The 23,994-nt window shown below is 50.9% G+C and overlaps 9 protein-coding genes across 9 annotated transcripts; 4 read left to right on the forward strand and 5 right to left on the reverse strand.

Annotated features, from left to right (window-relative positions):
- Positions 1 to 1,871: 1,871 nt before the first annotated feature.
- On the forward strand, positions 1,872 to 3,105 carry HETIRDRAFT_66322 (Esterase/lipase/thioesterase; the record flags this gene model as incomplete). Its single annotated transcript, XM_009553590.1, has 5 exons — positions 1,872 to 2,051; positions 2,109 to 2,245; positions 2,314 to 2,324; positions 2,380 to 2,909; positions 2,988 to 3,105. 5 exons carry the CDS (start codon positions 1,872 to 1,874, stop codon positions 3,006 to 3,008), a joined length of 879 nt encoding a protein of 292 aa, XP_009551885.1. The 3' UTR covers positions 3,009 to 3,105.
- A 525-nt stretch (positions 3,106 to 3,630) lies between these two features.
- Positions 3,631 to 4,907, reverse strand: HETIRDRAFT_119179 (Esterase/lipase/thioesterase; the record flags this gene model as incomplete). Its single annotated transcript, XM_009553799.1, has 5 exons — positions 3,631 to 3,639; positions 3,853 to 4,382; positions 4,439 to 4,449; positions 4,514 to 4,650; positions 4,710 to 4,907. 5 exons carry the CDS (start codon positions 4,905 to 4,907, stop codon positions 3,631 to 3,633), a joined length of 885 nt encoding a protein of 294 aa, XP_009552094.1.
- A 1,417-nt stretch (positions 4,908 to 6,324) lies between these two features.
- HETIRDRAFT_442286 (uncharacterized protein) lies at positions 6,325 to 8,588 on the reverse strand. The gene is made up of 15 exons (XM_009553800.1): positions 8,498 to 8,588; positions 8,165 to 8,442; positions 8,097 to 8,104; positions 7,971 to 8,036; positions 7,867 to 7,917; positions 7,638 to 7,798; positions 7,556 to 7,576; positions 7,423 to 7,505; positions 7,253 to 7,368; positions 7,174 to 7,187; positions 7,102 to 7,106; positions 6,915 to 7,051; positions 6,813 to 6,861; positions 6,691 to 6,758; positions 6,325 to 6,627 (listed from the first exon to the last, which is right to left on the reverse strand). Exons 1-15 carry the CDS (start codon positions 8,527 to 8,529, stop codon positions 6,436 to 6,438), a joined length of 1,281 nt encoding a protein of 426 aa, XP_009552095.1. The 5' UTR covers positions 8,530 to 8,588; the 3' UTR covers positions 6,325 to 6,435.
- Positions 8,589 to 11,627: 3,039 nt separating this feature from the next.
- HETIRDRAFT_430348 (uncharacterized protein) lies at positions 11,628 to 12,095 on the reverse strand (the record flags this gene model as incomplete). The annotated part of the gene is made up of 2 exons (XM_009553801.1): positions 11,628 to 11,774; positions 11,835 to 12,095. The coding sequence occupies 2 exons, from the start codon at positions 12,093 to 12,095 to the stop codon at positions 11,628 to 11,630; spliced, it is 408 nt and encodes a 135-aa protein (XP_009552096.1).
- A 955-nt stretch (positions 12,096 to 13,050) lies between these two features.
- On the reverse strand, positions 13,051 to 14,572 carry HETIRDRAFT_330082 (uncharacterized protein; the record flags this gene model as incomplete). Its single annotated transcript, XM_009553802.1, has 7 exons — positions 13,051 to 13,518; positions 13,572 to 13,672; positions 13,732 to 13,935; positions 13,997 to 14,159; positions 14,221 to 14,260; positions 14,317 to 14,353; positions 14,416 to 14,572. 7 exons carry the CDS (start codon positions 14,570 to 14,572, stop codon positions 13,051 to 13,053), a joined length of 1,170 nt encoding a protein of 389 aa, XP_009552097.1.
- A 362-nt stretch (positions 14,573 to 14,934) lies between these two features.
- Positions 14,935 to 17,708, reverse strand: HETIRDRAFT_481387 (uncharacterized protein; the record flags this gene model as incomplete). Its single annotated transcript, XM_009553803.1, has 4 exons — positions 14,935 to 16,976; positions 17,028 to 17,137; positions 17,186 to 17,318; positions 17,380 to 17,708. The coding sequence occupies 4 exons, from the start codon at positions 17,706 to 17,708 to the stop codon at positions 14,972 to 14,974; spliced, it is 2,577 nt and encodes an 858-aa protein (XP_009552098.1). The 3' UTR covers positions 14,935 to 14,971.
- Positions 17,709 to 17,883: 175 nt separating this feature from the next.
- HETIRDRAFT_329612 (uncharacterized protein) lies at positions 17,884 to 20,228 on the forward strand (the record flags this gene model as incomplete). The annotated part of the gene is made up of 7 exons (XM_009553804.1): positions 17,884 to 18,526; positions 18,624 to 18,649; positions 18,706 to 18,772; positions 18,826 to 18,933; positions 18,988 to 19,041; positions 19,090 to 19,188; positions 19,240 to 20,228. The coding sequence occupies 7 exons, from the start codon at positions 17,884 to 17,886 to the stop codon at positions 20,226 to 20,228; spliced, it is 1,986 nt and encodes a 661-aa protein (XP_009552099.1).
- A 745-nt stretch (positions 20,229 to 20,973) lies between these two features.
- HETIRDRAFT_442291 (uncharacterized protein) lies at positions 20,974 to 22,101 on the forward strand. Its single transcript, XM_009553805.1, has 3 exons — positions 20,974 to 21,086; positions 21,146 to 21,448; positions 21,503 to 22,101. Exons 1-3 carry the CDS (start codon positions 21,047 to 21,049, stop codon positions 21,973 to 21,975), a joined length of 816 nt encoding a protein of 271 aa, XP_009552100.1. The 5' UTR covers positions 20,974 to 21,046; the 3' UTR covers positions 21,976 to 22,101.
- Positions 22,102 to 22,750: 649 nt separating this feature from the next.
- HETIRDRAFT_106510 (uncharacterized protein) lies at positions 22,751 to 23,918 on the forward strand (the record flags this gene model as incomplete). Its single annotated transcript, XM_009553806.1, has 4 exons — positions 22,751 to 22,852; positions 22,906 to 23,386; positions 23,444 to 23,539; positions 23,695 to 23,918. The coding sequence occupies 4 exons, from the start codon at positions 22,751 to 22,753 to the stop codon at positions 23,916 to 23,918; spliced, it is 903 nt and encodes a 300-aa protein (XP_009552101.1).
- Positions 23,919 to 23,994: the final 76 nt, after the last annotated feature.

The following is a 23,994-nucleotide window of genomic DNA, read 5'->3' on the forward strand; positions in this document are numbered from 1 at the left end:
GAGCTACGTAGCGATGAACCATAACCTGCTGTACATGATAAATTCAACACACAATTCTCGTCAATTGCTGCCAAAAACAACTTGCGGCCAACCAACGAAACGGCAGGCCCTACAAGAATGAAATTGGCTGTATGTTCGCGAACGATGGACCCAAGCCCATTAAAGAATAGGTATACATGCTATGCTCACTGCTGAGATAGGTTCTTGCCCGACTACTTCTTGGCGATGACACAGTAAACGTATTTGGGCATGCACGCGAAGTAGTGCCATGAACATGCATACTGCAACCGATCACCACACGAACACAGTTGATGGGCAGACGGCTGAGGATGACGTTAGTCAACTTCACCTTTGCTTCTATCAGATCCTCCCTGATTTTGATCACGATCTTTCAGGGCACCTCTTCACGTCCTCGTGTTCTATAACATCATTGTTGAGCTATTTCACTTTCTTAACACAGAGCGACTGTCTTCTGTGTCGGTCAGCAACGGAGACTATATTTCACTGCTGTTTCACAGGCGTGAGGCCTCTGCTTGTGTCTGAGATGAGGCCTAGAACGATCGCGCCGGCGGCAGCTGTGACGTTCATACGCGTGCACAGCTACGAAGAGATCAGTACCTTGCGAACAAGGAGCTCGAATTTGATCCGGTGATGAACAAGTGCGTGAAGGAGGGAGAGGCTGGGCATAATTCTATCTGGTTCCAATATTCTTTGCTGGTGAATAGTCAAACCGTCTACAAGACATACAAGGACGATCAGCTTCTGTCTCGAGACGACGTTCGAAATTTAGTGTCTTACACGGGGGGCATTGTGATGCAATGTGATCCGGGTACCATTGAGCCTGCTTCCTATCATTCTTTTGATTGAGGGTATGAACACCACGGCGGCCCAATCACGCGAGATGAATGGACCTCATGTCTGTTTAGATATACTATCCCTACAGGTGCGGCGCCTGTCTTGTGTCTGCCGAAATATATGAGTTTCAATCACATGAAGACCGAACGTTTGCCAGCAGACGCGAATATTCGCGCCCCTGTCCTCCATAGAATTGTTGGGACACGTGTTCGTGCTGTCTAAAGTCCGAGAGAGCCTAAGAAGGGCGTAAGTTCAACGAATTATGTACCTCGCCCTATCCTTAATAACGATGTGCCGGTTGATTAAGTGTTCTCAAGTCTCGCATCTCCACCGGCATTCCATGACTTGTGCAGCAGCATCAATCCGTTTTTCGATACCTTTCGATGCCTGCTTGTAAATAAGCTCTGAAAGCGCGAGATGGTGAGCGGCCGCAGGCGTGAGGACGCACCTCCAGGTGACTACGGCACTCGCAAATATCTTGCAAAAGATCACCCACAGAGTGGAACCGTTCTCGCGCTGGTGATCTAACCACGACTGACCATGAAATGCGCCATCACGAGTGGCCAGATGGATTTCCTATTTCAAATGTAGGAGCTAGCACGGATGGACATCGCTGCGAAAAGGGCTAACACATAATCGCATGCGACAGATAGGCAGCCCAGTGCATGACATGGGGATTATCCGACTAATGCGTCGAGATGGTTCGGTGAGGGGCTCGGAGCCGGGAGAGGGCAGGAGACTCGGAGGGCAGCACACAGGCAATTTCCAATATTCAACACGTGGTTCCGAGCGACTTCCCTGTTTGCTCTCGTTGGGCGGACATGACGCGTGAGGCGTGAGGCTAGGTGAGGCTGCATGAGATGCTTAACTGGTGCTAATTGTTGGAAATACCCTGCCTGTTATCACGCCTCAATCCCGTCCAACAAGAGGCTATCAATGAATCTGAGAACGGCTTAGACTCCCGACATCATATATATCTGATGGCATTGCAGTCTCCCGCCTGACATTGTCTCGCCATGTCCGGCCAGAGCTCTCATTCAAAGATCCTACATTCTTCAGACGGCTGTGAAATCTTTGCCGAGGCTACAGGAGATCCGAAATCTCTCCACGTCGTGCTCATACATGGCATCACTCTCAGCGGTGCGGTCTTTGACGACTTTTGTCGTCAGCCGGAACTTCTGAAAGAGCTGTATATCGTAAGTCCATTCAAACCACTGCACTTCATCAAGCAAACACTTGAACAACGCGCATAGGTCCGATATGACTTGCGCGGTCATGGTCGCAGTGGCGGACCGGAAGCTTTAGAAGCCCACCAGTCCAAGCTATATGCAGACGATTTCATGGCAGTTGTACGTGGATTTCGATTGAACAAGCCTGTATTGGTAGGATGGTGAGCAGACTCTGCAGTAAGGTGTCGCGTACAGTAGCAACGGACACTCACTGAATTGTCCGGTCTAGGAGCGTAGGAGGTACGACCATTGCTCCCTTGCAATTCATCACTTACTCATGACCTATGGGAAAAAGGGACAATCGCTGTTGACCTCTGTGCGAACGTGGACCCTCTCCCCATCTCTGGCGTCTTCTATCTATCCTCGGTTCTGAGCATTCCAGCGGCCTTCAGCGGTGCCGGAACCCCATTTCTCATATCTCAGCTCAGAGCCTGCAGTGACCCTGCCACGACCACTGCTGGCCTCCTTGGTCTTGTAGCAGGATGTTTCGATGCTCCAAGTACGCGCCCTCCGTCCTATCACCTGCGCTGCTTGGTAGCAGGTATGCAGATGATGCAATCAGCCGCAGTCAGAGCGTCGATCTTGCAGAGGACACAGGACACTGAGAAGTTCTGGAAGAGGCTCGAGCAGGGTCTGCCGGTCTTTGTGTATCATGGATCTCATGACGCGTTGACAGACGCAGGTGCTCTCGTGCGGGACGTCATGAGCAGAGCAAGCAACGTCAGAGTGAGGATTGTTGAGGAGGCAGGTCATGTATTATTTTACGAGGATCCGCAGGAGACGGCACGGGTCATATTGGACTTTGTTAAGTCGGTGCAGCGTCAGGTGAGCTCTGATCCGCCTTTTGAACCCCCACCTTGGCCACAGAACAGTCGGATTTTCTGATCCCTTTTGACATGACAGACTCATGAACTCGTGAAGTAGGAGATCTCATTTCATTGTGTTGTGCTCCACGCCCCGCTTTGCTGTCTTTGTGCACATCCAAATTACCGACAATACATTTTGTGCTTCTCGAGCTGATCCTCCTAGGAGCGTAACATGGGAGGCGGATCGCGATATGAAGAGCATGCCATGCCTATGCTATATCGCGTATTCTGCTGTCTTGTGCGCGTTCAGATTGCCTTTCAGAGGGTTACCCACTGCCAATCTTCGCTGATAGAACACATAATAACGTCATACTGGCTGCATCGCACCCAAGATACACTGTTCAGAGTACGTGTATTCGATTTCATAATGGGATGTATAACTTTATTCCTCTATCGTCGCTGCAAGCATAATATGGCTACGCAGCATCAATGTTAGATGGTTTATAAAACAGGCGCCACATCGTGGATCTATACATCCGGAGTGTCTACTCATGAAGAACGTCGCCAGGATTTTTGTTTCGAGATTTGAGATCATCGTTTGATAAGTTTTGAACACCATGATCGTAGTCTTGGGCATGTCGGCCCATCGCGCGAAGACCGTAACATTGATCAAGAACAGTGACGCGTGATCACGCGACCGTAGCAGTCAGTCACATGCCTTAGACGCAGGAACGTGCCAACTATTGCGGCTGCATCACATTCGAGATTCATTATATGTTTGACCTATCAACACAGCTTCAGCGGACAGGAGAGACATGCATAGAGATAACATCATAAAAAGCCCATCCTATTGTACATTCCACTTGCAATATGTAATGGCATCAAACAGAGTTTGCATCCTGAAAGTCATTCTTCGCTCGTGAGTGCGATTCCATTCGTTAACGAAAACTTGCTTTGCTCACCCTTTTCCACACTTTCTTCGCAAACTGAACGACGACCTCAGCCGTCTCATCCGGCATCTCCCAAAATAATGCATGGCCCGCACCGTCCACGATCTTGATGTCCAAATTTTTCGCATGCTTCCTAAGCTCTCTTTCCAGGAAGTTTCCATCGACGAGCATGTCGTCAGTCCCGTGCATTGCGCACACAGGCAGTCCTTCTTCCATCTTCTCCCATAAGGTATGCGTCTCCTGGGTCCGCCGTGATGCCGCGTCCCGGATTGCTTTACTTTGCAGGGTCTGCATACCGGCAAAAAGACAATGCGTCTGGAATGTAGGCGGAGGCGCATGTGGCGAGGCAAAGCATCCGTCGACAAGGCGCAAGAGGGCAGATGAAGTCGTGGAGTGATCGTCGCAAGAGGCGATAAGAGAAAGGAGGTATTGCGTCGCACTGCCTGACATAAGACTGGATGTGTGGGGGACTGAGGCCAGGTAGAGAACCCCAGAGATCGGAAGGGGATCCACGTTAGCGCAGAGGTCGGCAACTATCGCCCCTAGATCAAACGTTAAACCTGGTTGTCAAGTATAACGTGAGAAGGTCTGGCATTACCTCCAATACTCCTAAGAGGCAAAAGTACGTTAGGGACTGAATGCACCCAAACTGCCAGTGTCACTACGAACTCACCAACCTACGAAAATAGGATATTCTAAATTGAACGCTCGGACAACGGTCATGAAGTCGTCTGCATACAGCCGTGATAGATGCCCATCTTGAGTATCTGGCTTTGCACTACGTCCGTGACCACGCATATCGTATCTCACCTTGGAATCCCATAGCATCAATGCTCAGCATATAGTGATTATGCACCGAACTGACTCACAATATACAACTCTTCGAGGAGGAGCGGCAATCGACAAAATTCATCGAAAACGGCAGCGCTCAAAGTAAAACCATGCATTAGGATGACATGTGGACGCTTGGGATTGCCTGAGGCTTCTGCATAGATCTTGGATCCGTCTGAAGATTGTAACATCTTAGACCTTGACACCGCGGAGGTTGGGGAGGGTTCGCCAGGCATGTCTGTATGACCTTATGTGATGGTTCGTCATTACAAGTGTAAGGCAAAGGCAGACATCCACTCACTCTCAAGGGGCGATGATGATGGTTTGAGTGGAAACCGCGCATTCACAACCAGACCGGTTCTTATCGGGAAGCGGGGCTACATAGTGTCGCTTCCGGTATAGGAGCACTGCTAAGCACACGTGAGGAGCGAGGCAGTCAGAATCGGAACGCTGGTAAACAATACGGACAACTGCACCTTCGGCAACTTCTAAATCGAACCACTGCTCGTGACCAATCAAAGTATGGGAAACACTGAGTAGGCAGTGAGGGAACGTGAGACAGTATGAGCTCTGAAAGCAGGACATTGATATCATGCGGCATGCATGAGAGGGCCAGAATCATTGACTCTGAGGAATCCGACAAAACACATGCCGAGGTTCAACCTAGCTGACATCCGGCTGCCTACCAAAAGCACTCAATGCCCGAGGCTTCGAGACGATGCAGAGTTAGAAGGAGGCCAAAGATGGGAAGTCGCAGTGACCTTGGACACAAAGAGATATGTTCATATGGAACAAGAAGCACAATGAAGAGGCCTGGATTGGATTTTTGAGAAGTGGATTGCGATCCAGTTCTCCTGTACTCGACTAGACACCGAAACAGATGGACATAGTCCCTCCAAATCGGGAACTCCATGCGGCCATCGGAAATGATTTGGAAAAAGGTATCATTTGACCCATAGACGGCAATGTGGGTCTTAAAAAGATGTGTGATTGCGATTATGAACAAGTCGATCTGCGACCACCGACATCGTGATGTATTTTCTGGTGAACGTTGAACGTTAACGATTCTACGAGAACAAAGATACCGGTGAGAAGATACACGTTTTTCGAGCAAGAATTATGCTCACAGGAGTTCACAGGGTTGAGATTCTCCAGCCGGTCGTGTTTGCCGTCGCAACACTTCTTGCGTTTCGAGTATTCTGAGATCGAAGAGATACACAAATAGCGGCACATGTGAAAAGGTATCATAAGTCGCATATGGGGGATGTGGAAACAAACAGCTTACTTGGGCAAAAACCTGGCCCAAGGTACGAGTATCGTGGTCAATACTTCCTTCAATCATTAGCGACCCTCAAGCACCTGCAGCCAATGACTCAGGCGTTGAAATTCTTCTTGATTCACGCTTTCATGGGAAGCAAGGATGTTAGACACACTGATCATTCTCCAAAGGGCCATCTATGCAAGGGCTACGCAGACGGAGATTACCACGGATCCTCGCATAACACAAGGTGATATTGAGTACGTGTTATATGGGAACAAGACGAAAGGTGTTGAGGTTTAGCCTGGGATAGCGAAGTGTCGCTGTGGTTGCAACTTGCCAGACACGTAGAGAACCCGATGCGGGCTAAAACGCTCCGGATATTTCCGGCATGCTCACTGGTAAAACACAACATGCACATTTCCTACTGCATACAATGCTATCCTATCTACATCTATGAGCCGTAAAATCAGGCCTACACTGGAGGTAACCGCGGACATGAACATTTAGTGAACGACTTCAACCAGCTCCTGCCCGTCGTTCTGCGCTTGGGCCTTCTGCGCAGCCAGCTGCCCAAGAGCACCAGGGGCGAGTTCTCGGGTGGTCTCACCCCACTTGTTCTGGTAGAACACAATGCCGCCGTCTTCCTCGATGAAGAGGCACTGCGTGAAGGAGCGCCAGAGGGCGTAGAAGGTGTTCTGGTAGCGATCAGATAGAAGGTTTCAGATAAGGGCAAAAGGAGACGATGTGCAAACACATACAGTCGAATCGTAGTTGTATTCGTCCTTGAGGACACCACGAATGCGACGAGTAATCTCAGGACCGTTGTCTATATCATCGATTCAGTATTTCAATTATTGTGGAGTAAGGAGTAAGCTCTTACAGAAGGGCGCGCCAACGAAGAAGTGGTGCGCGACATGGTCATGCGAAATCTGAGGAAGGACATCAGTGTCGAGAGAGAAACAAACTTTCAGGTATAACGCACGTTATGCAGGAAGAAGCGCCCCATCCAGCCCATGAGGGGTCGGTCAACGGTTGACGCAGCTCCGCGCAGGAAAGTCCATTCGTTGCCGAAGTAATGAGGGATCGTTGGATCAGAGTGGTGAAGATAGGTAAACATCACTGTGAAAATAATTCAGTCGAAGCAACGAGGAAGTTTTTATGATACATACCAATCCTTATATCAAAATGGGGTGGCGTCTTGAGCAACTACGTGAGATATGCAAGAGACGCGAATCACATACCAATGGTTCGTCAGCTAAAGGTTGGGAGATGACGATTGCTGAGTTTTGTTTTGAGTAGATAGGAGAAGCAGATACGCACCATGTAGGGAATGAAATAGTACTTGGCAATTGCCATCCACCCAACGTGGCGCGCAACATAAGAGAGGACAGCGCCCATAGCAGTGATACCGATATCCGACATGATGATGGAGTTGCCTATGAGGCCAAATGAGCTCCGATTTGTGTATCAAATATGGGTATCAAACGTACGTTGATTGGGCTTGAACAGTGGGGAGTTCGGGTCGAAGTGGTTCGTGCCAGGAGGATACATCTTAGAGCCCAGAGTGTTCTGACTGAAGAAAGAAATCAGCTTCCTTCTGTGTTCACTGCAAGGGGTACATACGACAAGTAGAGCCACCATCCCCTATTCATTGCGACAAGCGTGATCAGCAAAGATGATCTCGGAAATGGATCGAGAGACGCACAGGCCCTGCATGATCAGCACTCGCCCGAGCGTCCAGATGGGGGTCTCTTCGAAGACTTCAGCATAATCGGCTTTCTTGGCCTTCTCGCGAGGCGGGAGGTTGTAATCCTTGCGATAGTGAGGGATGTAGTTCTCGTCACGCTCGATCCAGCCGGTTGCTTTCTGCATCGATCAAATTGTAAACAACGCGCTACCAGGAGCCGTGATAATTGAAATTGAATTCAACGCACATGGTGAGCATGATGGGTTTGCCGCCAAGCGTAGTATGGGATCAGGAGGAACTAGAACAGCAAATCGCGATCAGTACCCCTACGAAAATATTCGAGAGACTGACCGAATGCAAAACAAAGCCAACAATGTTATTCAAGACCGAAGAGGCAAAGAGCGTGCCGTGACCCGCCTACGAAGAATTTGACATCAGAAACGGCGACAAGCTCGGAGATTTTGTATTTCTGCGTACATCATGGCCTTAAAGAATACATGAGCGATGACGGAATCAAAGTGAGGGTTGTCAAAAGAAGCGCCCACCGAGACAGAATATACCACCGCCGACCAGACCTTGGAACCACCAATAGGTTCCCCACAGCCCCGCCTTCAATAAAGATGCCCTCCAACCTCCGTCGGGGAAAATGAAGCTGGTCGCAGCGCCGATCTTCGTGGCCAGTGCGAAGAACGTGGTCGCAAGGGTGATGTCGCGAAGGACATAGAACGCTGCCTTCTTGTCAGAGCGTTTGAGGAGATCCTTGGGGACGGCGTCATGAATTTGTTTGAGCGTGAATGTGGGTGGCGAGAACGGCTTCCGTAGACTACATGGGGACATGCTCGTGAGTGGGACAATATGTGAAGTAACTCGATACTCACCGCGCCTCATACTCTGGGCCGTTGGAAAACATGGTGTACAAAGCCTACTGTGCACTTACCTTCTAGAGGAGGAGAAGTGGGGAAGAGAGGCGGAGGAAACCAGTATTAAGCCCCCACGCGCAGTTTATCTAACATCCGGCTCGTGGGCTGCCTGCATGCATGTGCAAAATGTTTGCCATGGACACGAGGTCCGGCAAGAGGGCGATGTACGTGACTCCACGAAGAATCTTCGTCCGGGGAATCCGATAATCCAAGGAACGATTGGCGAAAACTGCGTCAAGCAAGGAATCTGACTTTGGGGTGAACTCCGAGAGCTTAAGAGATATGTCGTAAGTTCCCCACATGTTTGATGATGAGAACAAAGGCAAATGACGGCCTGCGCGCCGTGCCGCCGCGGGGATTCGGTACAGCTGATTAGATCCTTTCCAATCCAAAAGACCCTCCAGGCCACACACAGCAGGTTCGCTTGGACCTATATAAATCGTAAGTACATATTGCTGCGCATTTGTTATCACGTCTAACACACACCGCTACTTGTAAAATTCAGGTAATCTTGGTTCTGCTCCTGATCGCTGCTGATTTGCATAAAGATAAACAACCCCATCGTGCATACAAAGGTATACAAGCGCCTGCCACTTTCTGATCCGCGCAGAAGGACTTCGTGATAACCATCAAGTGGCGTTTCGAACACATCATAAGAACCTTCTACATCTAAGGAAGGTCGGAATTGGGTGCGGGTCGTGACTTGTAGCGCGGAAACGCCACAGAAAACGAATGCGAAAGCCGTAGGGAGAGCAGGCCACACAGGCGCAACATGTCAACGTAACGAGTCCTCCGATGTCTGACATGGATGTAGTTCTGACAAGTAAGTATATAAAAGAAGCTCGGATCAATCTGGGTTGACTTACCACGCCCCTCTTGGATATCCCACATATCTCTCCGCATCCGTTCAATGCCAGTCGATGGTAGTAATCATGGTGTTCTGGATGCGCCGAGAATTTCATCTGCCTGTTCACGTGAGGCGTCCTATCAACACCATGAAAGATGGCGTCAGTCATCTGTGATGAAAGCAGAAGATGCCGTAAGCATGTCCGTGAGCAACGTCAGGCATCAAGTTGGGCTTCGACTACTGGTCGTTGAAAAGGAGCAAAGGCAGTCTTCTTTGCTTGCCCTACGCAGAAGGTAGTCGTTCTACGTATAAGGAGCAACGATGTGGGGTTCTGGTCAAAGTCACAGCGGTGAACAAGCAGCAATCACATCACGTCACAAGAGCCCGAATTGATACAAAGGGTCGAACCACGCCCCTGTCAGGCAGCGTCCCGAAGACCATGCAAGAACGGTCAGCGGCAGGACTTGATAAAAGCCCCACATCCTTGTCCACTTACTCAAGATCTCGGAATTCAGGGAGGTACGGAAGCCTGATCAAGGGTTGGCAATACATGACTTGCATGTGAAAGCTCGACGTCGTAGAGAACTGCCAAAAGCATCGCACGGAAGCGCACGGACTGCCTCCACAGAAACCGTGGGGCCATGATCTCTCACAAAGAAAGCTCCAGCTGAAGAGACTACAATTTGAAAGCCGTTGTAGGCCTTCCTGCAATTGACGGAACCAGACGGGACCCCCCCCCCCCCCCCCTCGGACATGATGTCAGCCTTCTCCGGCCTTTTACGATCTCTGCTGGTCCCAATGCAGCTGACCCTCGGTGAAACCAACAAGGCGATGCTGTAGGGATTCTTCTGGCTGTTTATAGCGAACGCATGTAGGGATTCATTATCTGGCTGTTTATAGCGAACACATGAAAGAGCCTCGGACAGAAGCTCGGGCAAGAGCGGGACGCCCATGTACCTTCATAGATGTCGAAAGTCGATGGAATCCGGTATTTGATTATGAGTTCAATGAGCCGTTTCGATGGACGCTAGTGCGGTCGCTCGTAACGCGTAAGCATCGACGACGACGTCCGAGCACCGAAGTCGACTCGAAGTCGATGCGGTAGTGCCCTGAGGTTGATCCAGAGCCGATATGAGTAGGTCTGCGACCAGAAGAAACTTGGTACGTATCCGCATGAATGCACTCGTGGCCACTATTCCTGAAGCAGGAGAAGACGTAAGTGGTTAGTTCAGTCCTCTCTGAATAGGTACCCGTCGTATTGGACCAAACCACTACCAAACCCTAGCCTCGGATTGGTTATGATACCGATCGGGGTAGTGACAAGGGCATACGCGATCGAACGAGGTCAAAGACGTTTATGTCAAAGACAAGGTGCGGAAAAATCGCCAACGGTCGGGTTGAATCTTCTTATTTACGGACGGAGTTTTGGGTGGTATTGCAAGGGCCCTAGAGAAAGAACCGTGGTCAGGGTAATGAGCATCAAAATCCTCGATCACGAGAAGGCGAACCTTTTTCATACCTGCGCCGACCGCCTTTCGATATATTAAAGGTGAGAACAAAAAATTGAACAGGTCACACTATTGATCAGCCAAAAAGACTGGAAACGGGCTTGCGAATACTGCCTTTTGACATCAATTTCCTTTGTGATTTAATATAGGTATACAATATATGCATCCGGCGCTGCATGATTCTTACGTTCAGTATTTCAGATACCTTGAGAGAACACAAAAAGGCTACTCACAACAGAGCGATATGAAAGCACCACAGCAGCACGCAAGTAGGCGAGCTTCATTCGTCCTCTTCATCCGGGCCTGACCTCTTCCCATACCTAAGCTATTCCTGTTCACCGCTTGCTGTCTGAGAGCTATCTCGACTGTCTACAGTCGACGCATTTAATAACATCATTCGTCCTAGAATCCGAGAATATGCGCAGAAAAGCAAGGGCAGAGCAATATATGAAAAAATCAGAAAAAGAACACAAGTAATTAGTGCGATGAGTGATTCAGTTGAAGGGAACAGTGTTGCTGGACATAGCGATGAAGGAATAGATAGGGCATGATTGACGTGCAAGGCCGTGAGCGAGTCGTAAGAGGTCGTGAAGATGCTAGTGAGACATTACTGGGCGTGTGGAATGGTATGAATGAAAAGGCGGGGGTGATGCGAATGCGATGGACGGTTCCGATGAAAAAAAAGCTGGGGAAGGTGGAATCTCCAGGAACGTGTCGAGGGGGTGCGTGGGGGTTATGATTTTCCAATCACGCTCTCGCTCTGACCTCGCGGGCGACCAGACGCATCTAGTGCAGAGGAACGGCGCGTTATCGATAGGTCATCTTGTGTGTGAGCGAAAAAATCGTCATCGCCTTCGTATGGGGATGACTCTGAGTTGATCTAGATGCCGGCATGGACGATTTCAAAGAAGGACGTATAGAGGGACAAGGGGGTACGCACCCATTGATTGAGGACGTCGGCGACTCTAGCTGCTTCCTCCGGGCTGAAATTTACGTCTGTCCCTTTCTCGGCGTGTAGCTTCAACAGCTCGCTCAACGTCCGCTTACCACCACCACGAGCTCCTTCATGCAAGGCACCTCCATTTGAGGCTTCAGATCCATGAGAGGGAAAAACAATGTGGGATGACCTAGTGCGTTGCATGTCTGTTTCTGAGCGATCCCAGTCTTCTGGGGGTACGGAAGCGCGCGAAGGGTCGGACATATTTGTTCGATATTAAGAGTAGTAAGACTGGATGGGTGAGCAAGGTCTCGAAGGAGGGCACGAGTCGGCGTGTGGCGAAAAAGTACTGGTGAGGTATAATAGTGCGGGGGCCTGGAACGATGTGCAAGATTGCAACGAGGTTGATTACACCGCTATTGATGCTCGAGGAGAGAGAGGTCGCGTCGATTTAAGTCCAGCAAAGGAGTAATCGCGGGTTTTGTCCTTCTGGTGGTGAAAGCAGATGTTGAATGCAAAGAAATCGAGACAAGAAAGATGATTAGAGCCAACGGCTGTTGCACGACGCGGTCAGTTGCCACGGTTCATCACATCGAAACACGGTGGCGTGGAAACGAGACCCGTGACACCCCTTTTTAGGACCCAAAACAGACGCATAATAGACCTTCTCATGGAAACCCTATTAAGCGCGGAACGACTGTCTTTTGTGTAAGGTCAGCCACGGAGACTAATAAAAACCTAATGATCTCTCTCAAATATTCCCAAGCACGTAGTGCAACTCGGTATGGGCACGGCTCGAGGTGGCACGAAAAAAAATCTCGGCATTCTCTCAGGCATTCATTCCGATCTCGAGTCCATGAGCTAAGTTGTATAAAAATCGTCCAGTTTTCAGTAAATATGGTACTGGGCGAATGCTAGCAATCACTATGTAAATCCATATCTCCAGGTCCAAAAGCTGTCAAACACATCGAGGAGAACGACGAGGTGAAAGCGCGAAAGTAGAGCGGGGAAAACATAGACAAAATCTGGGAGAGGGTCAAGCATAAACGCCCCGTCCATCCGGTGGTGGAGGTGTTCACTGACGTTGCTCATCTTTTGTGAAGCGAGAAGATGCAGGATTAGGTGGACGTGGGGAAACGCGGAGTGCAGGGGTATGAGAAGAATTGTATGCTAGTAAGGGTGGTGGCTCGGATGAACATACGATAGGATATGACGTGCACTACAGGAGAAGCGCGACGGCACCGACAACCAACGCTCCGAGGGTGCCACTCATGAATACTTTCGACATCGCGCCATTCGAAGAACCCGAAGTAGAAGTATTCGAGGACGACGGACTCGCAGACGACGACGCCTTGGCACTGCCTGTGCTAGAGGCCGTGCCCGACGCCTTGGCGGTACCAGATGCCGCGGCGGAGCTGGCACTAGTGGTGACTGGGACGACGCTCGAGAGCGCAGAAACCGGGCTCCATGTCGCAGCCGAGTTCACCGCTGTGTTACCTTGCTGGTAAGGAAGGTACGACACAGCACCGGCGCTATCGAGCTGAACGAGAGACGAAAGACCAGCGAAGTAAGTCGCTTTGGCGTCCTTGGTCGTGGGCCCGGCGAGGGCTTGCGTCGAGTTAGTCTCCACATTGATCACGTAGGTCTTGGAGCCATCGTCGGGGATGAAAGCGAACTCTTGTTGGACCTGTGAGTTCATCAATATGAGATGTCTTATTGAAATGATACGAAAAGACATACACCAGACTCCTGGAAGAAAGACGATGCCTGACCGTGCGTGGCGGGGAATGTGCTACCATCCGCGATGGGGTAGGACTGGACCTCCGGCTGGAAGTACGAAACTGCAAAACGGTTGGACAATTATATTTACCCTCCATCTCAAAATTGACATCGTACGCACAGTGGATCACGAAAATATTCGCGTCGCCAGCAGGAGTGCCAGGAACATCGATGAAGTGGATATGGTTCTGCGCAAGAGCCATAACGGGCTGGTAACTGTCCCCGTAAGGAGTCTTCTGGACATCGTTCCACGGTAGCGCAGTGGCGTTCGCACTCGTCAGAAGAGCCATGTCCAAGGAGAAGAGCTCGCCCTTTGACACCGCATCTGCATTCAAACTGAGCTTCCGTCCCTTCGTCGTCTAAACAGAGAAGAAAAAAGTACGAACAGAAAACGTTCGTGTCGTGGTCAAGAATGGCGTTGAAAGAGCTGGGGTCGAAGGTCCCCGTGGTCACGGTCTGTGTAGACCACGACTTGGCGGTCGCATCGTAGAGATGGATGTTCGAAGGATTGGAAGCGTCGCCGTTCATTACGTAGATCGCGTTTGTGAACTGTAAATCCAATTAGCATTTTGACAGCAGAGGAAGCTATATATAGAAGGGAGCGACATACCTGGGAAAGGTAACAGGACGTGTTCGCACCATCGAATGGTCTGCAGAAAATTCATTTAACGGGTGCACTCCGCCCATGAAGGGCATTGACACTTACGGGCGACCGCTCGTCGTGATATCAGTGGCCTTGCCTGCTTCACGCCGTCAGATTTCCCGCTCAGACGTATGCACCTGACGTTGTGAAACAAGCACTCACCGCTGCCCCACTGATCCTGTGTTCCTGCATTCCAGTCCTTCGAACCGAGCCCGAAGGCGAGCAGGTTCCAATTTATGTCCATTGCAACGCATGGCGATGCACGCACGGCGGGCGCACCGATCAAAAGAGTGGCAACGGTGAGCAACGGAGCGAGCATAACTAGCAATCAAGAAGAATGTAAGGACACTAGTGTGGGGAGTATAAAAGAGTGTCGTGTAGGGTGGGTGGAGGAGAGAGAGAGAGACAGGGTGAGAAGGCAGCTTGTGAAACGGCAGGAAATGGCCTGGTCGTTACCATCGGCATGACATAAATGATCTGCCGTCGGTTCGATCAAAAGCCAAATTTAGCAGATTTTAGCCCACTTTGGAAAGTCTTGTGGTTCGTTCTGGAAAGCGCGTGGCCAAAAACTCGTTGAAAAAGTACGGACGAGCAAACAACGGCTGGCGACGGGTACGATCAGGCGACTGCCTTTTGCCAAAAAGTAAGGGTTGTAGCTCCAAAGCAACATCTCAGCAGAAAAACCAGGACAATGTGCTTCCCACTCGCAGAGGGGGTTCTACAACGCTTCGATCCTTCGCCTTGTCTCTTCAACTTTCTCCTTGTATGCTGCGATCTTCTTCTCTATCTCCACCTTCACCCGCTCAGCTCTCACTTTGATCTCTTTCTGTATCCATTGCTCGATAGTCATCTTACGCTCCTCCTCCGAGAGGACCATACCCGTATGTATAAGGGGCTGGGACCCGATATCGGCAAAATTATCAGCGTCAGCGTCAGAGACAAGCTGTTGATCCGAGTCGCGAGATGATAGTGTAGGAATGGAGGACGATGCTGGCGGTGGGGGATGCGGTGAAGATGGTGAGGATGGTGCCTGCGAAGGAGAACGAGACGGCGGCAAGAAAGCTCGAGACGAGGACGGCGATAGACGGAAGGGCGAGGCGGGGGCACGGACAGGCGACGGTTCCAGCATGTACTCGACGTCGGCCATTTCGATCTCCTCCGCCTGTGGTAAACCCGCCGCCGCCGCCACAGGAGCAAACACGGTGGACAAACGTTTCATTTGTTCCTGACTTGGCTCGGTGGGTCTACCTCGAGGAGCTGCAAATGTCTCGTCGACGTCGACATGCATCAGCTCGTCTGAAAAGACATCAAAGGACTTCGATAAAGAAGGAACAGTGTCCTTCGCTGTGTTCTTTGATCGTGGCCTACTACTTGCATTGCCTGAACCGTTGGCCTCACTCCTCGAATGCGTCTCCGAACGGGGTGTGGGATCCGTCACCCTCTCTGCGTCTCTATCTGCAGCAGTTGTGATAGCAGTCTGCTTGCGCGCGTTGTCCAAAGATGGCTTGCGTGCAACCGCGGCAGGATCCCCCCGCTCCGAAGAGTTCATTGTAGCTTTGGCTCTAGTCTTCGATGGTTTTTTGAGAGCAGGTGATGGAAGAGGCTGTGATTGCGCGTCGTCGTCATCCGCGTCGTCCATTTCGACATTCTCGGATGAAGGTGGCGAAGTCTGCTGTGTCTTGACCCCGTTGCGCGCCTGCTTCTCTGGCTTCACAGGAGTATTAGGCGTAGGGGAATCCTCTGCACTGGCATCAGAGCTCGAATCTGTTATCACTGGTGGGGGGACGGGTATTGCCTTCGCTTTCGACTTCGACTTCGTTACGGCTCTTGGATTGGTCTTTACAATTGGTTGCGACTCCTCTATTGCGCTCTGTACTGCTTTTCCCTTACCCTTTCGCACAGGCTTGGCTTCCACCTCCGCATCATCAGCGTCGGAAAGCTGGTCATCAGACTCAATGATGATTTTCTTCTTCGGCCTGCCTACCTTGGGTTTTGACTTCGGTTTCGGTTTCGATTTCCGCTCCAAAGCTTCCTCGTCGTCAGTCGTTTGAACTACCTTCTTCGAACTCTCAGCTTTGGCCCTTGGCTTCACTACAACTTGTTCATCGCCCGCATCCTCTTCCTTCTTCACCTTGGGCTTCCTCGTGGCTTTAGCAGGTGCATCCATATCCTTCTCTGCCTTCTTTTCCTTTGGAAACTTTGCCTTGGATTTCCCCTTTCCCTTTCCCCCACTATTGACGACAGCCTCTTCCTGTTCATCCTCGTCCTCCTCTTCAATTGCTTCTATTCTTTCCTTGGCCTTTCCCTTGGTCTTGCCTCGAGTACTTCTTCCTAACGCTCGGCGCCCATTGTCGCTGCTGCTAGCTTCCTCCTCTGGCTCAGAGGGAGGTTTACTTCTGGAAGACCTCATAGAGCGCCGCGTAGAGTCAGCCGCTAAGCTCGATGCAGACGTCGATCGATTGAGGGCTCGGCGGGGTGCGAGCATGCGGGCAGTGGAGCTGGCTAGATCGTCCTCTGATTCAGAAGACGAAGTATCTGAGGGTCCTTGCTGTGAAACGGGAGGCTTTTTGGATCCTGCCCGTGATGGTGGTTTGGTGCTGGCGCGTGAGGAAGGTGCTCGGGCGGTAGATTTGCCGAGGGAGGAGGCGGGAGCGGCAGATTCTGCAGTGGAGAAGAACGGACATGGCGTGCCGAGTTTCTTTTCTCGTTTGAGATGCTCTTCGCTGTACAGCCGGTCAGGGGGGGACATCGAAGTGAACTAAGCAAGAGCATACAGTGGTTCATCTTCTGCATCCCACCCACTAAGTGATGTGTTGCAGAAGAAGCATGTCGCAGTGTCGTCTCCAGAGACTTGTGGAGTGTATACGAAACCAGCTTTGGCCATCTGCACACATGTCAATGGCAGGTATCGGAAGAAAATGAAGGTTCTCACCTTGGACGAGCTAGCGCCATGCCCCTTCTCTAAATCATGAGGCCACCGAGCGTTGGTCCTAAACGTAGTCAATCGAGCGTTGACCATAGTCTTCCCAGTAGGGAGATACGCTGGGTCTTTCAACACCGGAACTCTGGCGACAACAATCTCAGATACCAGCATGTCTTAACAGCACCGGAGAGCAGCAGACGTACTTTCCCTTTCGACTCCCATCTCCCATCCCACATCGCACAAGCGCCCACGCGCAGTGGTCCCTGCACTTGTCCCAATGCAATACAAACGGATCGTCATCGTCCACCCACCCGCTAAGCTCCTTCTCACACAGGAAGCAGGCAACGTTGTCCCGATCGTCCCAGCTGGGGCTAAAATAGAACCCAGCCTCTGCGAGCGCGTTGGGTGTCGCGAAGAAGTGGTCAGGATGTGGCCACTTGACGGAGACGGTGCGCTTGCTCGATGTGTGTTTGACGCGCTTTGGTTTTGAAAACGACTCTAGCCTTGCTTGGAGGGCTTCCATGGACGACATGAACGACGGCGGTGGCGAACGCTGGATTGGAATGCTTGCAGACGTTTGGAGAGAGAGAGGCTGTGACGGATTGTGACGAGGTGACGAACGCGTCGCATCACAGCGCGTCACGCAGCAGCGACCCATAATTGGTTTCGTCTGAGCAGTCACTTTAGCTTGCTTGGACACCGCCGCCATGACCTCTCGCATCACCTATAGCTACAAGGGCTTGAAGCGATCACGACCGCACACCGTGTCTGACGACGGCTACGATGACCGCCCCTTGCAAGACGTGCCTGCGACTACGCCAACGACGACACCGATCAGTCATTCACGGAAACGACCGAGGGTTCAGGTTGAAGTACTGTTGCCTGTCTCTCCTTCGAAGAACTCACCGGCTCGAAAACCACACATCAATGTGGACAATGTCTCCACTGAAACTCCCAAGCAGCCAACGTCCAGTGGAGGTTCACCGAAGAAGAGGGCGCATGTAGAAGTACTGTTGCCGTCCCCTCACAAAACAACATTCTCGCCGCGAAGCATACACGATGCCTCCAAACCTCCCAGTGGCTCAGACGTGGCTCAAATATTCCCCGAAAAATATCTCGAACAAGTCCGAGGACCACACGAGACGCACTCGCCGTCACCGAAGAAACGGTTAAAAGTAGAGGTGCTCTTGCAGTCTCCTCATAGGACAACACCGTCCCCTCAGAGAAATCACAGCCCATTGAAGCCTTCGACCTCGTTTCAGAGGCGAAGGATAATGTCAACCGAAGAAGACTCGGAATCAGAGCGGGAGCGGTCCGCGAAGAATTCGAGGGCTAATGTTGTTTCGAGAGGTATGTCATGCTAATTTAGTCCTGGTGCATTTCCGCTCAAGGTATGCCCTAATTATATCGATGTTCTCTTACAAGGCGCATCTCCTGTTCCTGAAAGTAGTCGAATCCATGCAGAGAGTCGGGGTATGTTTATCTTGGCATTAACCCTGCTGCTTGATTTGTGAGAGCTAACGCCATAGTTCACTCTTTCCTGCTCTTCTTCAGCATTTATTCGATCGAAAACTGGCGGGTCTGACATTGATGATGGTATGTCTGGCATTGTACTTCTGGACTGGATGGTGTAATGTCATTTGTTTCAGATGATATCTTACCTGTATTGAACATCGCACCAAAGCGCAAGGCGGCTATTCAGCTAACACCGGCTTATGCGTCAACCTCACGAGGTACTGCCCAGCGGGCCGTAAAAGGTGTGTCCTTTGGATGATCATTCATGGCGACTTATTGGCTCATCGTTCGAACAGAGAGCTCTAGGCCCCTCAAGACTACCGTCCCAAAACGAACATCTTCGACGGGCGGTATGATCGGTCTCCGCATATACAATATTTGACACTTATTTTTTTGAGTAGAACGCACTTTGTCCACATCAAAACTTACGTCGAGGGTCTCGACTATGAATTTAACATCATTGCGACCTAAAGAATCACGACCGAGTAGTTCGAAAAGTATGTCTTCCGGTTTCCAGTCAATCTCGGTTCTGACTATTGGCTCTTCAGATACGAATAGGCCATTTGCGACCTTCCCACGGCATTCTCCTCACCGTGAAACTTCTGCATCGCTTCCAGGCGAAGCAAAGGTTCCATCCCTGGCCCGTACACCACTCAAGTCATACCTTTTTGATTCCACATCCCCTCTCACCCCTCTCCCAACCAATTCACCGTCTAAGCGATCTCCGATCACCCCGTCGAAGTCGTTAGACTCTGTTCGGCCTTCTACCCCAAGGAGTCCAGCTAAGGACCTATCCGACCTGTTCAACTTTGTGACCCCGAAAACGGGGCTCTCAAAACTGCCGGACAAACCGAAGGTGCCTCTCGTCAAGCGCATGCTCGCCCGCTCACGCACCGAGCCATCGCTGGGTGCCGCTGTCAGTGACAACCGACCCGGGTCTATGAACTCCATATCATTTTCTGGGTCTCTGCGCAATGCTGACACCCTCGTCGACACTCCAGCTGCAGGAGCGTCGCAATCTGCCTCCGGTAGCGGATCAAATGCCCCTATGCTTCCCGTTACACCCACGAGCGAATCAGAATCACAAGCACGAGCTACTGCGGTACCACAATCCCAGATCCGTACCTACGCGGGAAAGTCACGCTCTTTTTTGGTACCAGTCCCAGCTAGCGGGGTGCCCGGGGCTCTCGACGACGACCTCGACCTCGAGAACACGCGAGAGTCATACGCGGACCTGCGATCACGTTGGGGCGTCGATAATTCCGAAGACGACCCGCTCCCGCGCTCGCCATCGCCTGAACCGGTCAGCGGAAAGGGCAAGGGCAAGGCGAAGGAGCGTAGCAGAGTTGTTCTGCCTTCGAACATGATGAATGATCTCAAGAGCATCACAGAACTGAGGTCGAAGGGCGAGAGTAGGCGCTTTATGGACGAGGTTGGATACTTGTTTGAGGGCATGGGTAAAAACGTTGGGGTCGGGGTGCGAAGAGGGAGGCAAGTTTTTCCTCTCCTTCAGCTCAGGCCATGGTCGTTGATATAATCTGACCTAGTGCACTGGAGATTGTCACCAAGCTTTGTGATGCTGAGTTTGCTCGTCGCGCCAAAACTACGGACTTCCTCAGTCGAGCGTGGGACGTTTTGCGATACGCGGGCGCGGGCGACGGTGACCTAGTCCTCGATGGCATCCTGGTGCTCTTCGCCGCTCTGGTTTCTCAGACTCCACGCGATCTGCAGGATCTGGCACAGAATCATGATTTTGTCCTGACCTTGTGCAGGATGTTGTTTTCGATGGAACGAGGCAAGGATCCTATCGAGCTATTGTCCAGTGGTGCGAGCGATCTAGAGCTGAAGAAGACCGGCATAGGGAAGATAGAAAAGTCAACTGTGAGTGTATTACTCCATCTGAGATTCTAATATCTTTATCTCTGACTTTCATACCAGCTCGCAAGCTTGAAAGCTGTGATCGTCAAAAAATCAGGTCTTTCCACTGCGGGGGACTGCCCATCCTTCCGCCAGCTGATCTCCCAGTCCCTCTCTACTCTCCATGCGCACCATCTTCACCCTGACCGGTTCCGTTCTATATACGATAGTCTGTTATCTGAACTTTCACTCTCGCCATTACGCCTGTCTGCCTACGCAGCAGGCCTGCCTCTTCTTCCAGAGCCTTCATCATCAACGCCTCTCGACGTGCCACTCTTCGCACACATCGAGAACTGCCTCCGGATCATCGACTCGTTCCTATTGGGCCGGTGGGCCGAAGACGATGATCGAGACAGTCTGTGTGACGATATCGTCAATGGTGATGGTCAGGAGGCCCTGGCCGATGGTCTCGTAAGCTTGTGTGCCGTCGGTAACATTATGCTCAAGGTGCCCGAGTATGCGTCACACTATAATCTAGGTAGCGTCTGTCCTTTCTTCTCTTTGGGTAATCCGCTTAACTTCAACCTCTTCCTATAGCAACTAAATGTCTCGAATCGGCGTTGCGCGTGCTCATTAATCTCTCACACGACAATCCCGCTTGGTGCAAGCTTTTGCTGCATCACGAACTCACGATACACGTCATCGTCTCTCTCATCACGAGCTCCTACTCCGTTCGCCCTATCTCCGCGAAGACTGCCCCCAAGGATGCGGAATCCGAGATCGAAGACGAGGACCTTGATCGCGATGCTCAGGCATTCGACAGGTTGTGTCTGGCGTTGGGTCTATTGACGAATCTAGTCCAAGCAGATGACGAGGCTAAGGATATATGCCGCAAGACCAGTAAGCCATCTTCCTCGCATTACATACCTGGCATCGTTCTTATCTCATCGATAGAATTGAGTCCTACATGCCCAAGCAAGCGCGCTTGCGCCAAAACATGCCAATGTTTGGATCGTATCAGCGCGATTGAATGTCTCGTGCGAGCCCATGTGCAGCACGACTCTGCCGACACGAAATTGGACGCGGACGGCCCGAGCAAGCATATTGTGCGCGGCCACCTCGCGGTGCTCTTTGGCCTGCTTATGCAGCAGAGCCCCGCAAACGAACAAATCGTGCTCGACGCCCTGCCTGGTGCGTCACGGCGGGAGAAGCTCAACGCGCTCGTCACTTTTGCGAAAGACTTCGTGGGTTTGTATGCGGCCTTCATGTCACGGATTGCGCGTGGAGAGGGCGAGGAGGCGAACGATGAAGCGGGCGACGACGACGGGGATAACGGGAAAAGGGCGAGCGGTAGTAGGAACACGAGTGCCGATGCGCAGGTGACGGAGGACGTTGTCATGTTTCTGGAGATGCTTCGAGATCAATGAGTGTATCGGCGCGTAGAGCTTTATGTGAGCCAATGCTTGAACTCATGTCTCTTCGATCTCTCATTGCCCTGGCAGCCACATTATCGTGACTGCAATTTCACCTATCGTCCATCTCTCTTTTCGTTGATCTTCTTCTGAAGAAATTTCTTTCGAATTTGTTTCCTTTCAAGAGGTGGAGGTCGCTGCTTGCTCCTTCGTCCATATTCGTCAATGGGAGCTCAGTGATGGTAGAATGTCAATCTTGAACTTCAAGAGCGCACTTAGCACTTGCATCGGGGCGACGGGGATACGGCTGTCCAACTATTCTCCAGGTTTCCGGTTTCCCTCACGAGGTTCCGCCGGTTGGTCAGCCACCAGGGTCCGGCATAGGGTTAACTCACCTGCCGACAATAAACTGATAAATCACATAAAAATGACCAGCCACCAGCTATATGCTAGTCCTGTAAAGTCCACTTGCAACTTGCATTGTGTGTCGCTCACTCATCAATTCATGCAGGTGGTTGCCAAACTTTGCCGGGAAACATCACCTAACATCACCAACATAACATGGATTGATGGCATAAGTCCAGATTCTATCACGCCATAGGACGAGGTAGGACGGCATAGGACGCTCCGATCTCGTCCTACCTCGTCCTACCAGCTGTGGGGGGATTCTCACTGCGCGCTTTAATCTTTCACTATGTGTTTATGAAGATGAGCTATGCCAGATGTCTAAGTCGTACAGGTATTCCGATTTAAATCACGTGGTAGTTCGGCCATGAGTACATATAACGTAATGGCCAAAGATAAGATCAACCCTGTCTCACATTCGTGTCCACAACCCGCTACATCCAAACAACTTTCTACTCTCCAGCTCGTCCTAATATTCGTATCATTGGTATGTCCACATATCTTATGTTTCAATCCTCTTGTTTATCTAGTCATTCTTAGGTCATGGATATTGTTTTTGGCTACCTAGCGAATGAAATCTGGCTGCGGGATTATGCAAGGGAACATGAATACTCCATCGATTCTGATTCTGCATATCTTGCTAGATATCACGAGTCATCCCATCCCTTCGTCATTCGACTCGACGAGCTCGAAGGCATGCGCGAAGCTGCGCGTAATCTTATCGCTCAGTCAGGCATTCATGCCAGCCTGAAAACGGTATGGATCTCCAACTGCAAGTCATGTTTCTGCTGGTCGATTCCCCAAACTTTTCGAGCCGATAGACGAACCCCCCAGACCAGTGAATGCTTAGAGCGCTTCAAGAACCTCGTTGGTGCAAAGGGCGAGCCATCCTATTGGACCACCATCGATGGGGATGTGCCGGAGAACATGCTGCATCAGGCGAAGCCAAAGAAGGAACACTGGCAGATGTCTCTGGAATCATTTGATGGTGGCCGGATGCCGATCAAGTATATCGGTGCCTGTGAGTTCTTCCCAGTTCTGTGCTCATTTATCCATTTGACAAGCATGTGTCGTTCAGTGACAGAAAAGGATCCTGACAAGGTCGAACGCACGCTTGCGCGTCAACGTGCAAATGACCTGAGGCCTTTCTTTACAGCGGACGACTTCCTAGACAGTGAGTCGAGCGACTGTGAGTCGGATGGGGGCGATTCCAGATGCAAGAGTAACAATACTTCGGACAGCGGCCCAGTTTGAACAGTTTAAACTTCCAACCCTGGGCACACTATGTCTTAATATCTTCGTTTTGTCTGTGTCTGCATCGATTTGAAGTGTATAATAATTGGCGAGGAGTCAGGTCTGGCTGTGGAATCTGGCGCAAAATCTCCAACGCTGAAGTACAAATTGGCATTGAGGACGAAGAGGAGATCCTGTTTCAGATGAACAAGGAGCGTGTCTCAGCAGTCGCCTTGGAACAATGGATATGGGCGGAGAATCAGCTGGTTGCAGATTCCGGTATATCGACCTCTCCCTCGCACGCAGTATTAGCATACTGAAACTCTTGAAATCATCCTAGTTCTAGACTCGTTGAATATTCCTCAACGACGATGATTCAATCGGCGATGCATTTGT

The sequence above is a fragment of the Heterobasidion irregulare genome (genome assembly GCF_000320585.1).
Source record: "Heterobasidion irregulare TC 32-1 unplaced genomic scaffold scaffold_12, whole genome shotgun sequence".
In the NCBI taxonomy this organism is placed as follows: domain Eukaryota; kingdom Fungi; phylum Basidiomycota; class Agaricomycetes; order Russulales; family Bondarzewiaceae; genus Heterobasidion; species Heterobasidion irregulare.